General features: G+C 38.4%; 1 protein-coding gene across 3 annotated transcripts in view; it reads right to left on the minus strand.

Annotated features, from left to right (window-relative positions):
• CHCHD3 (coiled-coil-helix-coiled-coil-helix domain containing 3) overlaps positions 1-20625 on the minus strand; it is a 276805-nt gene that overhangs the window by 39992 nt on the left and 216188 nt on the right. For all 3 annotated transcript variants that reach the window (XM_059171889.1, XM_059171888.1, XM_059171890.1), the window contains one exon: positions 14364-14434. In XM_059171889.1, the coding sequence (XP_059027872.1) occupies positions 14364-14434 (71 nt within the window). The remainder of the gene's footprint in view (positions 1-14363; positions 14435-20625) is intronic.

The raw sequence follows: 20625 nt of genomic DNA on the forward strand, positions 1-20625 counted from the left end.
ATTTTTCATCCGGAAAGCAGAAACAGGTGGACGCTACCTTCAAAATCCCCACCATCAACCACACAGAATGTGCCTCTCACGAAGGCAGCTTTGTTGAGATCTCTACCAGTGGCAGGCTGGTGGCCTTCAGAGTCTCCAGTAGGTGCGTATGTCTCACAAATAGGCATGTGTGTAATCTCAGCAGCACAAGGGAACAAAATGAAGAACAAATGGCAGTACATTAAAAAAAAAAAAAAAAAAATCCCACCACCCAACAGCAGCCCTTAATCTTTCTTGTGTTAATACCGTAATTGGCAAATAGCGGACTTCTTTGTACTTAAGATCCCTACAAAGAAGCATGTTTAACACACTGAAAAAGGACACGGGCGCCCTTGCAACGGAGTACAAAGCCAGATGTATCACGGCACAGTATTTCTTGCCAGATTCATCCAGAAACACTAGCGGAGGTGACTCCTGAGAGGAGCCAAGAGCAAGAGCTCCCCATAATGAGCGCATCTATCAATTTTCAAGGGACGCAGTTGATTACCAGCATTGAGACATACACACTCACAAAAGGAACACGGCAATTTAACTGTTGGCCACTGAATGAGAAAGCACAGAAAACAGCTTAAGGCAGCCATGTGAGCAAGCTGGGGATGCTTGGCGACACTTGAACATGGGAACATGTGTGCTTTCGTTTCAACATGTAGGGAAGGGCCAAGATGCAAGCTTTTACAAGTTCTGAAGCATTTTGCCAGGACGTAATACATAGTATGAACAAACTGCTGCCTAAGATTATTATATTAAAAAAGTACCAGTGTTACGGTATAAGTGTTTCATTTATAAATATGGTCTTCAAAATCCCTTCACCAAAAACAACTTTCAAAATGTAACCAGGTCTATCTACATGACTCTCGGCTAATGAGAAAGAGAGAACGTGCTAGGCAAATGTAACTTAATAAGGAGGAAAAAAGGCTGATTCTTAAGAAAATAAATAAATAAAGCAAGGTTTACTCCTGTCATCTTGAAAGCACTGAAATATACTGGATGAAAAAATATGATTATGGATACAGTTAGTAATCAGAAATTTCTGAAGACTGATTAAATTGAAGAAACTTATTTTACCTCCGACAAATTATAATTAGAAGTTGCGCACTCCTAGTATTTTGGGCACTTTTTTCCCTAGTTAAAATTAATTATCAATGAATTTAGGGTGTTTTAAATATAATTAGCATTTTTTTAACAGGAGAAAAATTGAATTTAATAGGCTGTGTATGGGGAAGCCATACCAACATAGAAATTACAAAGAGAGTCTGGCAGAGTGAGGTATATATATCATTGTGAACTAAGGAGAGGTGGGTAGGGGTCTGGGTCTTCAAAGAAAAGAAATGCAATCTTCAGGAAGAACAAAACAGTAGCTGTTCAGTAAACAGGTGTTTTCTGGGCCACTTAGAAACAGTGGGATATAGAGGCCTTTCATGGACTAGGCTATGTTCTTCTCCCTCTGCACCAGACCCAGTTCACATGATAAAGTAGTTACCTCTGGTGATAGCTCTCTTCCTCAGGCAGACCTTCTATCAAAACTCTTTTTAGACAGCTGTCAGGGGAGGTAAAGAGCTTTCCCTGAATCTGCTGGGTCTTGATTGCTTTTTTAAAATTTTTTATTTTTATTTTATATATATTTTTAAAGATTTCATTTTTTTTCAGTGTTTCAAAATTCATTGTTGAGGGACGCCTGGGTGGCTCAGTTGGTTAAGCAGCTGCCTTCGGCTCAGGTCATGATCCCAGCGTCCTGGGATCGAGTCTCACATCGGGCTCCTTGCTCCGCAGGGAGGCTGCTTCTCCCTCTGACTCTGCCTGCCACTCTGCCTGTGCTTGCTCTTGCTCTCTCTCTCTCTGACAAATAAATAAATAAAATCTTTAAAAAAAAATTTTTCATTGTTGATGCACCACACCCAGTGCTCCATGCATTATGTGCCTTCCATAATACCCACCACCAGGCTCACCCTACCTTCCACCCCCCGTCCAAAACCCTCAGTTTGTTTCTCAGAGTCCACAGTCTCTCATGCTTCGTCTCCCACTCTGATTTACCCCGACTCACTTCTCCATCTCCCAGTGTCTTCCGTGTTATTCCTTATGCTCCACAAGTAAAACCATATGATGATTGACTCTCTGCTTGACTTATTTCACTCAGCATAATCTCTTCCAGTCCCACCCAACTTGATATAAAAGTTGGGTATTCATCCTTTCTGATGGAGGCATAATACTCCATTGTATATATGGACCACATCTTCTTTACCCATTCATCTGTTGAAGGGCATCTTGGTTCTTTCCACAGTTTGGTGACTGTGGCCATTGCTGCTATGAACACTGGGGTATACAGAGGGCCCTTTTTTTCACTACATCTGTATCTTTGGGATAAATACCCAGCAATACAATTGCAAGGTCATAGGATAGCTCTGTTTTTAATTTCTCAAGGAATCTCCACACTGTTTTCCAAAGTGGCTGCACCAACTTGCATTCCCACCAACAGTGTAAGAGGGTTCCCCTTTCTCCACACCCTCTCCAACACCTGTTTACTGTCTTGTTCATTTTGGCCATTCTAATTGGTGTTTAAGGTGGTATCTCATTGTGGTTTTCATTTGACTGTCCCCAATGGCTGATGATGATGAACATTTTTTCATGTGTCTGTTAGACATTTGTATGTCTTCTTTGGAGAAGTGTCTGTTCATGTCTTCTGCCCACTTTTTGACATGATTATCTGTTTTGTGTGTGCTGAGTTTGAGGAATTCCTTATTGATCTTGGATATCAGCCCTTTGTCTGTAGTGTCATTTGCGAATATCTTCTCCCATTCTGTGGGTTGCCTCTTTGTTTTGTTGACTGTTTCCTTTGCTCTGCAGAAGCTTTTGATCTTGATGAAGCCCCAAAAGTTGATTTTTGCTTTTGTTTACTTTGCCTTTGGAGACATGTTTTGAAAGAAGTTGCTGTGGCCAATGTAGAAAAGGTTACTGCCTATGTTCTCCTCTAGGATTTTGGTGGATTCCTGACCTCACATACAGCAATTCATTAATGTGGCAGGATACAAAATCAATGTACAGAAATCAGTTGCTTTCTTATACACTAACAATGAAAAAAAAGAAAGAGAAAATAGAGAATCGATTCCATTTACTAAAGCACCAAGAACCATAAGATCCCTGGTCAGGAATAAACCTAAGCAAAGAGGTAAAGGATCTGTACTTGACGAACTACAGAACACTCAAGAAAGAAATTGAAGAAGACCCAAAAAGATAGAAGAGCATTCCATGCTCATGGATCAGAAGAACAAACATTGTTAAAATCTATACTGCCTAGAGCATTCTATAATTTCAACATCATCCTGATCCAAATTCCATTGGCATTTTTCAAAGAGCTGGAAAAAACAATCCTAAAATTTGTATGGAACCAGAAGAGACCCTGAATTGCTAAGGAAATGTTGAAAAAGAAAAACAAATCTGGGGGTATCACTTTGCCTGATTTCAAGCTTTACTACAAAGCTGTGATCACCAAGACAGCATGGTATGGCACAAAAACAGACACAGAGACCAGTGGAACAGAGTAGAGAGCCCAGATATGGACCTGCAACTCTATGGTCAACTAATCTTTTGACAAAACAGGAAATAATACACAGTGGAAAAAGACAGTCTCTTCAATAAATGGTGCTGGGAGAACTGGACAGCTATGTGTAGAAGAATGAAAATCGACCATTCTCTTATACTATACACAAAGATACTCGAAATAATTAGCATTCTTTGTAAAAAGCACCTATCTTAATTGTGCATATTGTAGTAAAAATTGTATATGTCTGTATACTATTATCCAGAAAACAAATACTTCCAGTGCCTCAGAAGGTTTGTGTCTCTTTCCAATCAAATTGCCCTCTCTCCCCATTCATTAACTGTTCTGATGTCTGTCAGTACAGACTAATTTCTCCTATTTTTGAACTTCATCTGTAGAATCAAATAAGTGGAAGCACATAGTATTATTCTGTGTTTGGCTTCTTTTTGCTTAACAAGTTTCTCAGATTCATCCATGTTATTACATGTATCAATTTGAGGGGTTTGTTGTTGTTGTTGTTGTTGTTGTTGTTGTTTTAAACTCCTGAAGAGGATTCTATTCTACTGTGTGAATATACCACAATTGGTTTATCCATTCTCTGGACCATTTGGGCTGTTTCTAGTTTTTGATTACTATGAAAAGCCTGATACAAATATATGTGTACAATTACTTTTGTGGATGTCTGTTTTCTTTCCTCTGGGATAAATAACTAAAACTAGAATTGCTGAGTCATAGAGCAAATGTATGTTTAAATTTATAAGAAACTGACAAACTTTTCCCGAAGTTTTAGAACTCCACTAGCAAAGGATGAAAATTCTGGCTTCTCCACATCCTTTCAAACAATTAGTAGTCAGTCCTTACAGTTTCTAGCATTCCAACATTTTAAATTCCTAATTTAAAATTTTCCTAATAACTAAAGATGTTATTAGCACTTTTCATGGCTAATGACCATCCTTATATCTTCCTTTGAAGTATCTGTTCAAATCTTTTCCCCATTTTAAAAATTTTCTTAATGGTGTCCTTCAATGAACACAAGTTTTAAATTATGCTAAGGACCAAGTTATCAACTTTTGTATTTTGTTTGCTTATGTCTTAAGAAAATTTGAAAAAGCCAGCAATGAGAATCCTTAATAAACTGAAACCATGAGACATTTCATGATAAATTATAATTTCAAATGAACTATGGAAATGTGTATTTAAGCACAATTATCCGAGAAGGTGTTTTCAATCTTACTACCATGGTTTTATCTCATGCATGGTGAAAGGGCAGCCTCAGACAGCCCTAATTATCTGGTTAGAGGCAGGAAGACCTGATAGTGTTTGGACCAGGCTTACCAAACTGTGGAGCAATAAAACATAATTGGATCTTACAATATGGCTGAACCTATACAACTTCCCAGAGACCATCCTGACAGCTATCGTTTTTATGTGTAGATAATGGCTGTGATGCAATTTTTAACCATGCTCATGTCTTTAAGATGGTTAACTCTGTAACCTTGACAAAAGGAGAGAAGGAAAAATCTACGTCCCAAAACTCTTCCTGAACATTTTAAATGTGGCAGGTCAGTCAGACAATAATTAACTCTAATTGACCCTCCTTACAAGCTTCTCTCCTTTCTACCTACAGCTGAGTGGCACTCAAAAAGCATAAGAACTTTTTCTCATCTTTAAAAACATCAAAGGAAAATCAAAAATTATTTTCTACTGGATCTTTAAAATGTAAAGGAACTTTAGACAGAACGAGCAAGAGGAAAAAACTTCCTAGTCCCAGTTAGAAATAGCCTTTGGGAACTCTGGGCTGCATGTTTAGTTAATGACTCAAATAAGCAAGGATCAGTAAAGAAATTCCAAAATCCCATGCACTCTAGAACCCCAAATTTCTCATTTTAAATACTATGGTACAAGGCAAGAAACAAGCTATCATTCGGGCAGACTCTCCATTTATCTAACAGTGTGCAATTAATATTTCATATAACCATGTAGGGTATGCTAGATTCTTAATGGACTGTATTGATTAAGGATGAAAGTTCAATGCTAATGTACTTTTAGGGGAAAACAGAACAATTTGTTATTTCACATGGAACAAATCAGGAATTCAGGAGCTCATGGTCACAAACCTAAGGGCCACAAGAAGACTGATCAGGATCATTTCCATACAACATCCACAAAGAGATTAAAGTAAAAAGAATGCCCAAAGCAAACCAAACCAACCCTCACTACCATAGCTGGGACAGAGATAAGAAAGAGTTCCAGGTCCTGGATAGGATGGGGCTAATTGGACTGGACCTTTGTCAGCTTCTGTCACCACTCAAGGCTCCTTTACCTACTTACGCTGACGTGAGGAGGAAGTGGCTGCAGTAACCTTCTCTTGACCTTGTCACCAACTGCAGATGTTCATGTGATGGCTGCAGTCTATGTCCTTTTTTGTGATACAGACCATACTGCCTTTGGTTTACACTCTTGCACCTGCCCTTTGGGGCCCTATATTCCAACCAACGTTGCCGCCCTGCCACCCCTTTCTGTACTCACCTCTGGATTGAGGGGAAGGCTGCGAAGGGAAGTTTAGGAAACAGAGAAAAAGTACAAACAAAAAGTTAACTCCCACATCGTGTTTCTTGCCATTTACTTCTGTTCCCTCAGATGATAGCGCAAGGACTAAATATAGATATCCAAACCAAGGAACAAAAAGAAACTAACTTAGATCTGATTAGAAGGGCTCCAATCTTAAAGCAGTTTCAAAAAAAGCATTAATCACCCAAGGTTTCTTCAACAATCTAACCAATTTTAAATGCCTATTATATGAAACATTGTCTAACACTGGTGTGTTCCAAAGCAGATCTCACTTCAATTGGGACTTGTCTGTGGCTGGAGCTGGGTAGGATGTGGGGGATGGAAAGGGAGACAGACTCATACACTGACAGGTGCCAGACTACCCAGCACATAACCCTGAGGAAGAATCGAAAGGCTGCCAACAGCATCCAGAACATACTTAAAATGGCGGCCAGTGTCTTAGAACTGAGTGAAACAACCATTTACAACCATTTTTAGATGAGGCTCAATGACAACTTTCTTTTCTTTTTCAACTTCTAAAACCTTCTCAGCTTGGATGCCCTAAAGAGAGTGGCGGTTATAATTTACATTCTACAGATGGAAGAGACAAGCCAGAGAGGTAATAAATAACCTGCCCGAGGAATTAGTTGTTCTAAATAACCAAGGCGATGTTTCAGCCAAATGTATAATTGCCATTAGCTTTATATACAAAGTATATCCTTCAGCTCATAAACATTGTTTCTCAATTTCAGAATTCAAATCCTCCGCCAGCAACACACTGACAAACTCTACAGGGCTTGAGATACCCTGCCAGTTGACATAGGTGACTGTTTTTTAGAAAAACAATAAATAACCTTAAACTTCTAAATACGCTATCGAAACCAAGTTTATACACAAAGGGTACAGGTATTTATTTACTTTATCTAGAATTTTGCCTCTTCTTCGGTTACTAAATCTCTTACTATGAATAATCAAGATGTTACTTGGCTCCGAGGACCTTAGGGGATAAAATGTCACCACTGCAGCTGCTATGCTTCCTGCTCTCAGCCTTTCAAATTAAAAAAAGGGGAAGGAGGGCCCAGTACAAATGCAGAATTTAATTAGTTAGTAAAAGCCCAAATCCTTGCTCAAAGCCCTGTTCTTCCTGCAATATCGCATTCTTTTCTTCTTGTGTAAACTTTTCATTATGAAGGAGACATCTTTATAATACAATAACTCTAGTTATAATGTAACTGCTGGTAACATAACTCCTGCATTAGAAAAGACAGCATGTTCAAGTAATGTTGTTTTAATACAATTTGTGTTCAGCAGAAACCAAGTCAACTTGGTCATTTAGAATTTGATCAATGTGAATTAGTGTCTTACTGAGAGAAACCATTTGATCATTTAGAAATTGATCAATGAGAATCAGAGATAAAACATTTATCATGTATATTTGGCCTATCAGAGCCATTCACGCAGCACTAAAGTAGGTTATAAGCAGACATCAATATGTGTTAGAGACGATGTGCGGGGTACCTGTCAGCTGCGGATACAAACACATGTACAACAGTATATAATTTTAATCCTTTTGATAAGGCAAGTTATTCAGAAAGGCAGCTGGAGTCACCGAAAAATTGCTGGAGCTCCACTTTGGAAAAACCAGAAAGAGAAGCACAGTAGAACCGAACAGCGCAAACTTTTGAAATAAGTTTTAATTAAAAGGAAAAGGTAAGTAACATAAATTTAGTTGGCCACACTTCTGGAAAAGTTTTGAGACTATTAATCAGAGTAAACTTTGTACCTGCAGTACAATGAGTTCTATTAATCTAATATTTCCAAACCGAAGTCACATTGACATTCCAGCGCACCGGCTTATGCATCTAACAGAATTATAAATTTGCCAGTCAAAACCTTATTTAATTATTTTACAGCCAATTAAGCAGGATCTTTAAACACTGTTGCTTAAAACTGTCCATGATCCCGTGTGTAATTACAGAGAACACGAGAAACACCTGCTGATACCAGTGGCGTGTAATCCTCAGCTTCACGAACTCATCTGCAGTAGAGCTGTTAAAACCAGCCACCCAGAAGAGAAACAAAACACAGGACTGCCGGTGAAAAGGAGCAGGTCTGCCACCTCAAGACACATCTGGCCTAAGGATTATTTTTGGTTGATGATTTTTTACTTAACCGCCAACACATGAGCAGCTCTCCAAACCAAACAGATGTGACCCTTTCGAGGGAGACGCTGACATGTCTAAAGGAATCCTGCACCAGCCAGGACGGCTCTCCTGCGGTATCAGGAGAGGGCACGACCCACCTCCAGAAACTCTCATCAGTGGGGAAGACGACGACTGGAGTCTGCATAACAGCCGCACCCTTGCTTACTGCGCTCCCATAAGTGATTCCATATCTCTCACATCTTCTGTCCTTTGCTGAAGGTGCCCTTTAAGGTTGATGGTTCTGGCCCTTTTGGAGAGTTACTCACTTTCTCCAGGTCTCTCTCATGTATACACGTTACTACACTCTGAGCTGTTTTCTCCTGTTAATTGGTTTTATATCAGTTTAATTATTTGATCAGCCAAAGAACCTAGACCAAGTTTAGGATAACTTTTCCATCCCTACATCGGCCAAAGTGAAAAACCTAATAAAACCAAAAATATATTAAGTTAAAGCATTTTACACTGAGAGAAACTTTGAATATATGGTAATACTTATAAAATCCACTTTATCTCTAAGAGTTTTGCATAGCATTCCTCAGATACTCTAAAATCACCTAAACTTCTTCCACAGGGTAACTAATCTTTTAATTCCTTGTAAGGATAACCCAGGCTTCTTCCATGAGCCCAAATTTATAAGTCAGGTTTCAACAACTTCGTTCAAGGATAAAAGTGAAAACCCTTATAAAGTCAGGCACACAAAGGAGTATTACGAATATTCACATACAATCTCACAAACTGTAGTCCTTCACAAGTGTCTCGTCTTTCACCAAAACTGGTGACAAGCTGAAATGTTACACGTCTAACGAGAGGATCCCCAAAATATTTCGAACAGACCTATGTTGCTTCCCACATTCACACTTTCTCCTTTATGGAAGGTGGAACTGGGCTACGTTGTTATCTACGACGGCATGGGAAAGAATTATCAATTGTTTTCAAAATGCTTTTCATTTGTTTGATACTGCACTGTCTTCATGAGGTTTCCCTTGCTTTCAGAATATTCTACATTTCTTTGATATGTGCTTAATATTGATTTTTATATTAAATAAAAACTTGTATGTACAAAACACCCTGGTAATAATGCTTCCTTCTTGCATAGGTGGGACCCAGGCTCTAATCCCCCGAGGAGATGCGGTTCTGAGAGGGACCCAGAGATAGAGGTCCTCTCCCTCCTCTAGCCTCATGGCTTCATCCCCTGTCTTCGGCTGGGCTGGGATAAGAACCCAGAGGATAAGAACTCTTTCTGTTGCTTTTGTTTGTTTGTTTCCAGAGGAGGGTTTAACATCATGTAGATTTTATCTGGAAACAAATACAGAAATCTCTCTTCTGCTGCAAAGTTGTATAACTTGAGTTGGACATAATAATAAAATAACATTACCACAATAAATATATTAGATATATATAGTATATATAGAACAATAAAAACAATAAAATCAAATATTCACTAGGCATTTATCTTATGCTAGACCTATGCTAAGTACCATCAATGTGCCATTTAATATAGTATTTTTTAAAATTAATTACCTATCAGGTGGAGAATAAGGATTAACACGGGGCATAATTCTCAGTATGCTGAGCTAACGTGACATGGCCCCAGCATCATCAAACTAAGAACTAACACCATAAATTGCTCTATTTAACAGATAATAACAAGGAGTGATAAAAAGCAGTTGGAACCGTTAACAGTGACTGGTTCTAGTCGGACTGGGAAAAGCAAAGGTTCTCTCTTAAATAAAAGCTAGATATAAAAAAAAATTGCTGATTTGCTGAGTGATTTGGATTTTATAGCTAAAATGTTAAAGCTATTGTGGGGTAAAAGCTCTTGTAGGAAAATAAACAGCATACATTCTTAATTCCCAAACTGCTTAATTCCTACTGAAAAAAATGTAAATAGTATTTTTAATTTTTATTAGGGATACAATTATCCCATGACAGTAGAACTTAGAATTTTTCAAAAGCGACTTTAAAATTCTGTCTTCATCCTGCTCTCTGATGGACTCCGAGGTTCACACTGGTAAGATCCTACCTGTTTCTTCATGGCTGTATATTCAGAACTCAGAGGGCATGTCACAGAGGAGCTCTCTGAATAAATGGCGTGTTGATTAAATAGGGGGAAAAATTCCATTAAATCTAAAGTGATTTAATGGTTTCCTGCCAAAACTATAAACTGAAGGGCTGAAGTGTGAGTTAATATTTAAGCATCCCTAAAATAATTCCATTAAGCTATCCTGGCAGGATGGATCCTTGCGACTGGTGTTTATCATGTGTGGCTTCAAATGCTCTTAGCTTTCTTTCTCTTTACAATGATTTTGTGTGAACCCCTATTAGGTGTATAATATTGCCCTTGAAATTGTAATTTAAAAAGCTGCCATCTCCTGTAACCAAGATGCACCCACATGAAACCTTCCATCAGATAAAATTAACTAAATCCTCCTCAAAGTCCCTCCAAGCTGTTGTCTGAGGGGGACCACTAAGATCAGCTCTGTCATGAAATGAAAAGGAGATAGTATACTGCCTTGTAAAAGATTAAAGCCGTCATGGTTACCTGGGATGACCAAATCTGTAAGGAGAAACAAAGTTCCACTGAGCCATTTCAGGGCCTTCAAAGATGCGAAGCACCTCTGAGAGCCAAAGCACTATCACTTTCTAGGTGTGAAGCCAACAAACTTATTGCAAATCAAAAATACAGTGTCTAGGAAGCTTGGTCTAGCAGATAGTGCCAAAAATAATAATAATAATAATAATAATAATAATAATAATAATATAATTAAAGTCACTGTCTTGAAAAGCTAGCTCTTAAAATTCCCCCACAGAATATAAAAACCTGGAATTCTGTTTGTACTACACTTAGCCGAATTACAAAGTCTGAGGGCACAGTCCCTAACACTGTCCTCACCCTGACATCATCTGCCAGTTCAAGGAGTTCCCAAAGGCACTCTAACCTTTAATGATTCACCAAAAGGACTCACAGAACTCATAGAAAGCTATTAAACTCATAAGTACGGCTTATTATGGGAAATGATAAGGAGAATCAGCCAAATGAAGAGATATATAGGGACAGAGTCTGGGAGAGCTTCAGATGCAAAGTTTCCACTGTCCTCAAGATGTTCTACTCTCCCGGCAGCAACCTGTAACAATATATGCACAGAGTATTATCAATGGGACAAGCCTACCCAAATTCCAGTGCCCAGGGTTTCACTGGGACCTCATTATATGGACTTGACTAACTGCCCATGTTGCTCAGCTCAATTCAGTCGCCGGCACCACCTCCCCAGAGGCTGGGCTGATACCACATGGCCCAAAGGGCCCATCACGACTAATGAGACACTTCCATTGCTTGGGAAATTCCAAGGGCCGAGAGGTTACCTCTCCTAGAAGATGAGTATAAAGGCCAGACCTCCCTTTGGGAAAGGCCAAATTCTCTACTATAGGAGGTGAGAGTAGAATTAATAAAGAGAAATATCTTCTAAAGGTAAAGAGAGATGGAGCTGCCGAGGCTCTGATTAAAACGAAGTCTAGCGGCGCCCGGGTGGCTCATTTGTTAAGTGTCTGCCTTCGGCTCAGGTCATGATCTCAGGGTCCTTGGCTCGAGCCCCATGTCAGACTCTCTGCTCAGCGGGGGTCTGTTTCTCCCTCTCACTCTCCTTCTCTGCTCTCTCTCTCTCTGTTCTCCCTCTCTCTCGCAAGTAAATAAAATCTTTAAAACTAAATAAATAAAACAAAGTCTAACCTATAGCTCCATGTTGTCTTGGAGAGCGTAAGCCAGCAGGACACTTGGCTTTGTGTCCCATGTACCCTCTCACTTGCCAGCAGGCTAGCCCAGGTTGAAGGATATGGCAGGTGCACGGGGCTTTCAGAAGAATGATTCTTTTCATCTCAAACCAGACTTAACTCTATAAAAATCCAGCCTCCACCAATTTTCCAATCTGCTAAACCTCTATTTCTGGTCCCTGCCACCCCCTGGCCTCTCTATCCAGGTGTTATGGGCTGAATTGAACTTCCCCCTCCCAAATTCGGATGTTGAAGACCTAATGACGGGTATCAGAAAGTGTATTTGGACGAAGGGCTCCAAAGAGATAATTACATTAAAATGAAGTCATCATGGTGAGCCCTAATCCAATGTGATTCATAAGAAAAGGAGATTAAAACACATGCAGAGGGGCTGACACTGTGAAGACACAGGGAGAAGACGGCCGCCCACAAGCCAAGCGGAGAGGCCTCAGGAGAAGCCGACCCCGCTGGCTTGCTGATCACAGACTGGTGGCCTCTAGAACTGCAAGTGGTTTCTGTTAGACCACTCGATCTGCGGGACTCTGTCAGGCAGCCCTAGCCAACAAATGCACTGGTATTTGCCAACTCCTATCTAATCTTTCAATGACTTGTTTGTACCCATCTCTTCCTTTTCTCTGTTGCTTACAGAGTCCTCTCATGTAGTACCACTGCTGTTTCTCACGCCTCCGATCGAGACTCACACCCGCTGTCAGATTAATATTACTCAAGGTCAGAAATCAGGGCATTTACCTGGTCAAAGATCTTCCAAAAACTTCTTACTAAATGAAGACCAACTTCTTAGTTAATGATGACCCCTACCGACCTTTTCAACTCTGTCTTGCACAAGTCCCTCTGAATCAAACCACTGATCTGAACTGATTTCTCACCCACCAATTAGACCGTGTAATTTTCCTTCTGAATACTTTTCCTTTCCATCCACTGAGTACTCCTCCTTCTAGCCTCAACCACATTAGTACCTTCTTTATGAGAACTTCACAGATCATCCTAGTCAGAACTGATCTCCTTCGATTTACCTTAAAATAGTTATCTGAAGAGCTGTTCTCTTACAATGAAGAAATACCCAGGGTGCCAAGTCAAAAATTCTCATGAGAAAATAAAAAAAGTTAATGAATGCTACTTTATCATTAGGGAGAAAAGATAAAAAGGTAACTAAAAAATGCATATGTAAAGTACCTTTTAAAATCAAGTCCATACCCAATTTTATACCTAAATACTTAAGAGCACATTAACCTTTAAGAATGAGATCTGTGGCCCATCCTCAGAAGGACTTTCCCTATTGTCCCTAAAAAGAGAATTCACTAACAAAGATTAGAGGTCTGTTTAACTACAACTCAAACAATCTTTAAATTAAAAAAAACCACACACACATTTAAAAAAAAAAATCAACATTAAAAGAACACTATTATCCATTACCATACAAATTGTACTACAGCAGAAAGTAATAACATTACACCTTAGGGTTTAATCATTTTATCAAATGCTTATAAACATGCACCAGGAAGGAGGTCAGAGCCCAGTGTGCTCTTTCAACTAAACCTGTCACAACACCTTTTTTTGCTTCGCTAATTTGCACATGTGCTACTAACAGCGGTTACACAATAGAACTATTTATACTCTCAGGAAAATTCTGAATGATGTCTTCTTACCTATCATGAGAACTGGCAGCAAAGGGAAAGTACAGGGCTATAGGTCATGGACACTTTGATCCATCAATTACAGAACATTCATTTAAACATTCCAAGGATTAACAGAGGCAGCAATTTAACATCACCTTCATAATCAAATGCAAGGTAAAGTCTGTGATTTAAATGCTTTCAAGGTACATATGAAGAAATGAAAACAGCTTAAACATGAGAAAAGTAGTACTCAAATTTGGACATGCCCATCATTTTATTACATAAAACTGAATGGTCTCTATGTTTCTGTTATTAATAGCAATTTCACATCACCTTCATAATCAAGGGCAGCCTATCTTAGGTAGTATGATTCCAAATGAAAATTCTATTACCGTTGCTTTCAATTTTCTCTTACTTCATAAAATTAAGTTGCAATAAGCTTTCAACAAAGGCTCTTTCCTTGTGTTTGAATTCTGCCAACAGCAGATAACATGGATACACCTTGTCCTTCCAAATACACTTCCAAGTATTCCAGAGGGCTAAGCAACAAATTATCTTCTGTGCAAAAAGTGATAAAGTTGTACTTGCATCTTGTCAAGAACAGTAACTGTAACAGTGTTCAAAACTTACTTGAACTTTGCTTCCACCTCTTCAGCAGCTTTCTGATACTGTTCAGTGGTGACTTTGTAGAACTCTGAGCTCTGTGGACAAAGATTGATAGTATAGTTTTCACTGTCCAAGAGGACAAAACGTGTGCAGGACTTAAAATTACAAACGATACGTAAAATCTCTGTTCAACCATTCAAGCAAAAGGATAAAGACTTTTTGCATAAGTGACATAGATACTTCTAAAAATGCATGGAAAGGTATCCATTTAAATAATAGTGTACCTGCTGGCATACAAGTTATAATTAAAATAAACTTTCAGAGTTAAAATGCATCATTATTTGATCCCATGAGAAAATTCTTAACATATTTCACCTATTATTTCAATGTTCTACCTAGGCTATTCAAGGTTGGTTTTTTGTTTTGTTTTGTTTTGTTTTTTTAAGCACAGTACTTTTGCCCTCAAGAAGGATTCTTTATGGAGGAGAATGAGTTCTATCTAGTGCCTCCCTATGACCACAAGAGCATCAACATTTATAACAAATTTGTCACTAAGAACAGAGGAAGGACTTAGGTGATTTCTACACCAAAAAAGGAAAAACGTTCCCACTATTACATAAATGAACACACAAGCAACATAAATCAAGTTGCAATAGGAAAGTAATGCCTTTCCTGATGCAAGAAAATTTAAAACTGTCTGTTCTGGCTGGCTCCTTTGAAACCTGTTTTGCTGTAGGAGGTGGCCTAAATGACCCCAGCACCTTTAGACTCAATGAAATATCCTGCAAAATGTGTCCCAGTACAAAAGAACACTACACAATACAGTGGTCTATTGTGCACCTTCAATCCCTAATCACTCAGGTTTCACATGCATGACTTGAAGTAGTTTATTTTTTAATAAATCATTGTTGGTTGGGGAGAAAATGAAAATGAAATCCTCTTCACACCAGTGACCCCTTTGCATTTAACAATCTGGGTTGCCCAATGACAGTCACATCCAGGTTTGCTGGATGTAGATAAAATCAATAGGTATGTGATTAGACAGCAGACTCAGGGTGGCTGGAGCAGTGGACAGGTCACCATTTGAGATGATGAATGGCTCTCTATCAACCTAGAGTCCTCTACGATGCTAACATTTACTATAATCTTATTTGGGCTGCGATTTATCTTTCTTGCACCTGATCAATAAAGATGAACAGAACAGTTGTAAGGATCGATTGTAATTTTTTATCATTTTCAAGCACGAAGGTGCATTTCTGACATGAAGACAATATTCCAAGTGTACTGTTTCTGCAGTTTTTAAAATTACAATTTGAGTGACCAACTTCGTCAGTCTGTATGTGGAGAGGTTTTAATTCAACTGTAGGTCTCGTGCTACCCAAAAGGCCATTTGTCTTCCCAGATATTTCAACTTGAAGTTGTGTCATACCTTCCTTCCAGTTTTACTTATAAGATTTTTCTTTTTGTTAAAATACACACCAGTCACAACATGCTCTTTTGCAATGTTTGCTTTAAGCTTTTTCATGAACCCTTTTAACCAAGAGGGCAGTAAAAAAGCTAGTTAATCCACAGTAACACTGATGAGAAACTCCCCCTAATACTATGATAAACTCTCAAGTGGGCACTGTGTTACTGAATCACCTATTAGAATTCTGGTGAAGCAGTAACATCTTGATTAATACTTTCAATTATTTTAAGCACTGAAACTGTAATGTCCAGACAGAGCCAGGACCAGGTTGAAAGATCTGCTTTCTGGTTCTATTTTGTAGCCTTGAGCAAGTCCATCAGACTCCCTCGGCTTCCATTCCACTGTTCCTAACCTATAAAATAGGGATGATATCAGCCCTGCCTATCTCTGCCAAAGCGGCTACAGAAATCCAACAAGATGGGCACCATAGCTGTGAAACTTGTTAAGTGTTTTTGCAGAGTAAGATCAACACTGTACGAATACCCAGTATTTATTCATTCTCCTGCTGGCAAGCATAATGAGAATAAAATAATTTTGGAGGAAAAAACCAATTTCGGCAAAACTAATTCTGGGTACAAATTCAAAATGATCTAAGGCAAACAGTAAGCTTTCTAACAAGAATGATGCCCTACTATACGTTAGTGAGCTCCCCTCGGTTTTGTAACGCCAAATGCAGGTAAAATTATTACTAATTTTGTCGAAGTTTCCCTAGGATGTTAAACACACACACACACACACAGAGAGAGAGAGAGAGAGAGAGAGAGAGAGAGAGAATGTACCTGTGCTGTCGCAATCTCAGCTTTTAACTTCACAGGTTAAAGTTTCAGGCTTTATTTATGCCCCTAACTTCCACCTCAGTGCCCAGATTCCCCACACTGTATGAATCTTTCTAACAAAGAAAAAGCCCCAGGAGGCAATACCATATAACAACTAAGGGGAATAAACACAAATATGGCCAAGATCTATACATAGACAGTGTTTAATTCACTTAAGTATTTACTTATTCATTCAACAAAATTAGATACTTATTATCCCAATAATGTTCACCTTGGGGAAACAGATCATCAAGAAGCTTTCCGTCCGATATAAGAGAAAAGAAAAACACTAGTAAGGAAAGGTCACAAATAATTGAGTTAAAAGTTGTAGATAGTGTTACTGGAGTTCAGAAAGAGTACAGATCAATTTTGGTTTCAGAAGATACTTGTAAAAAGTGAACCACCATAAAAAAAACAAAAACAAAACAGAACAAAAAAACCCCAACACTCTCAACATGCTTGCCGGCAGAAGCATGAATAAGTACTGGGTATTCATACAGTGGAGAACTCCACAGTGATGAAAAAGAATGAATTAGCCATACACGTGGAGGAAAAAAAAACCCAAAAAACAAAAGCAAGTTCTAGATATGATATCATAGAGTGTAATTTACGTCAAGTTTGGAAAAGTGCAAAATAATGAAACAGGATTATTAAATGGTAAATTCCATTGATTATCTCCAAGTGGTAGCAGTTTGGTGGTAGTAGTAGGAGATGAGGGGCAGAATAACACAAAGAAAACAGGCAGCTTCACTACCTTCCTACATTTCTTCAAATGAAGTGTTCTAAAAGGTGTACACAACTATTTATTACACTAGTTATATTTTGTATTATATACAAAAATTGTATTACTCTCCTTCCTCTCTCCAAAGGAGCTAATTAACAACAACAGATTATTTAATATAGCCAGAACAGAAAAATATGTGTAGGGGCATACATGCTGAAGACGTTGGCTACGTCAAGATTTGGTAACGCTAAGCTAAAGCAGAATGTCCACACATTACCAAATAAAAGTACCTTTTCAATTTCTATTGTGAAATAATTTTGGATTTATGGAAAAGGGGCAAAAATAGTGCCAAGTTTCTAGGGCACCTGCCTGGCTCAGTCGATTAAGTGTCCAACTCTTGACTTCAGCTCAGGTCGTGATACCAGGGTTGTGAGATCGAGCCCCGTGGTGGGCTCCAGGCTCAGCTCTGAGTAGGCTTGAGATTCTCTCCTTCTTCCTCTGCCCCTCTCCCTGCTCATACTCTCTCTCAAATAAATAAATAAAGTCTCCAAAACAAACAAACAAAAAAAGTGAATAGTTTCAGTCTATCTTCACCCTCCTTCCTCTCAAGTCATCTTAGATCATCATAGCACAATCATCAAAACGAGTAAGTTAACAATTCTACAATACATTACTAGTAAATAGTAGTGACTAAATTGCAGACTTCATTTGGATTTCTCCAGTTTCTCTACAATGTTCTTTTTCTATTTCAGGACCCAATCCTGCCTGTCGTACTGCATTTAGTTGTCACAGCTCCTCAGTCTCCTCTTGTCTGTGACAGTTCTTCAGCCTCCCCTCGTCTTTCATGACACCTTGACACTCCTGAGGAACACCCGTTGGAAATTTTGTAGAATGACTGGTACTTTGGGCTTGTCTGATGTTATCTCATAATTAGACTACATTATTATGCATTATGGAGACACATACCATGGAACCAATGGGTCCTTCTCCAAACTGGACCCCAAACTACTCCCAGACTCTGGCTTCACAGCTGCCTACCAATGCTACAATGTTTCTACTCTGAATTGGTACTCACAGGTGGGAGACACACCCTAATTTTCTGAGAGGCTATCTGTGTTATCTCTGGTGTCTTGAGATGGTAGTAGGTTCATATAAGGCCCTTTTCTTGTTTATCAATTATAAATTACTGTTACTTTAAAGTCATTAATGTAACTAAGTTAGTTGTAATTTGGTCAACCCCATAGCCTGTAGTAGTGCACTTCCATCAATTGTATTTTCATCTGATCCTTTTTTAATAGCCAAATCTTGAGGCCTATATGGTCTGTGCTTCAAAGAAGTAACATCCACACTCCAATTTCCAAAGAAGGTAAAGAATATATATAACTATATATCTAAAATGGCCATACAAAAAATGTATGTATGTACCTATATATATATATATATATATGTACCTATATCTCCCCTCCAAACTTTGTTTAAATACTTTCTAAGTCCTCATACTGTATGAGGAATGGGAGAAACCATCTGGTGAGATGACCCTCAAAAGAGAACCAAAAAGAAGAGGCAGAGAATGCTGCTCCAAATCTGACATTGTGGTAAAAGGAACATTGCTTTGTACATGGCCATACAGTTTTCTATAATGGTAAGGCCCTTTTACAACCTAAAAATAATTTTTTTAAAAGATTTATTTATTTGAGAGACAGAGAGAAAGTGAGCAGGGGCAGGAAAGGGAGAGAGAGACACACAATCTCAAGCAGGCTCCCCACTGAGCACAGAGCCCAACACAGGGCTCAATCCTAGGACCCTGAGGTCGTGACCTGAGTTGAAATCCAGAGTCGCTAGGTCACTTAACTGCCTGAGTCACCCAGGTGCCCCTACGACCTAAAATTTAAAAACATCTTTCATTCACTTTGCAGTTTTCTGCTCTATTAACAGCAGGTAAAATATTTGACATGATTTGTCCAGTGGTTACATGAATTTGTGGCAGGTAAAGCTTATTTAAAACAAATATTAAAAGTCTATTATTTTCTTACTTTGAAAGAAGATTTTATTGTTTGACAGGACCACTAAAACGTCTTCCACCGAGGTTTCCTCTGAGAAGGTAGACCTTACCAATTCAAAGTAGAATAATACTATCGTTTCAATGTTTTAGCACTATCAAAAATCTGATAAAGGCTTATCTTTTTTTTTCTTTTGTCAAAGATTTAGTGAAACAAGAGTTCCTAGGAGGTGAACTATCTCCAAAATAACAATACTAGATATGGGAGATGTGTCTGTCCCCTATATTAGAGGACAAGACACCACTGGAAATGACAGGCGTTTCCATTTTCTATATTAAAACATTTTCCAATCTAAGGCACTAGATACTAATTACTAAAAACACAGGCAACAGACTGAGTTGGCAAGACTGAATGCTCCACTGTACACAATTCTTTAATGTATTTAAGAAACGAATATATTGTTCACAGTACCCTATACTTCGGTGAGCGATTCACAGCAGAGCGGTGGTAAGAGCCTGTGCTTTCCTTCAGAGCCACACTAGAAATGGCAGCTCTGTCCCAGTAAAACAACACATGTGACTCTACCCCAACAGTTCCCTCACATCCGTAAGATGGGGAGAGTAACAGAAGTGGCCTACTGAAAATCTCTGGGAGATTAAATATGGTCATTCGTGTAAAGTGCTTTGAAAAGTACCTGGGGCTATATATGGTAAGCATTATAGGAATGTTACCTATTATCATTATAAATTATTTGAAGAGTAAAAAAAAATAAAGAAAAGTATGTAGTGTTAGGTACCTTTTTTTCAAAAGCCATTTTTAATAAAAATTTAATCTTTACAAAAAAATCTTTTCTTCCATTAAACCAATCATCACTGAACTTTGCTTATACAGCTCATCAGTTCTCTTTTTCTGTTCCTTGAGATAAACGGGAAATGTGAAGACAGTGGCTGGGCAGTACCAAGAACATTAATGGCTATGGAAAAAAACTATTATATATATATATATATATATGTATATATATATATATATATATTTATATTATCTATATTTATATCTATATTTATATATCTCTCTCTATATTTATATATATATATATAGAGAGAGAGAGAGAGAGAGAGATGGTGATAATAACCAGCCCACATCTAAAAAAAAAAAAAAAAAAAAATCAAACCAATAATTTTTGACATTCTCACCAATGAAATCCAGTGACCCAAATTAAAATGTTAAAAGTACTTTTTAATGCCAGGACCTCCTAGGGCCTTAATTCTTACTACACATT

The sequence above is a fragment of the Mustela lutreola genome, chromosome 4 (genome assembly GCF_030435805.1).
Source record: "Mustela lutreola isolate mMusLut2 chromosome 4, mMusLut2.pri, whole genome shotgun sequence".
NCBI lineage: Eukaryota > Metazoa > Chordata > Mammalia > Carnivora > Mustelidae > Mustela > Mustela lutreola.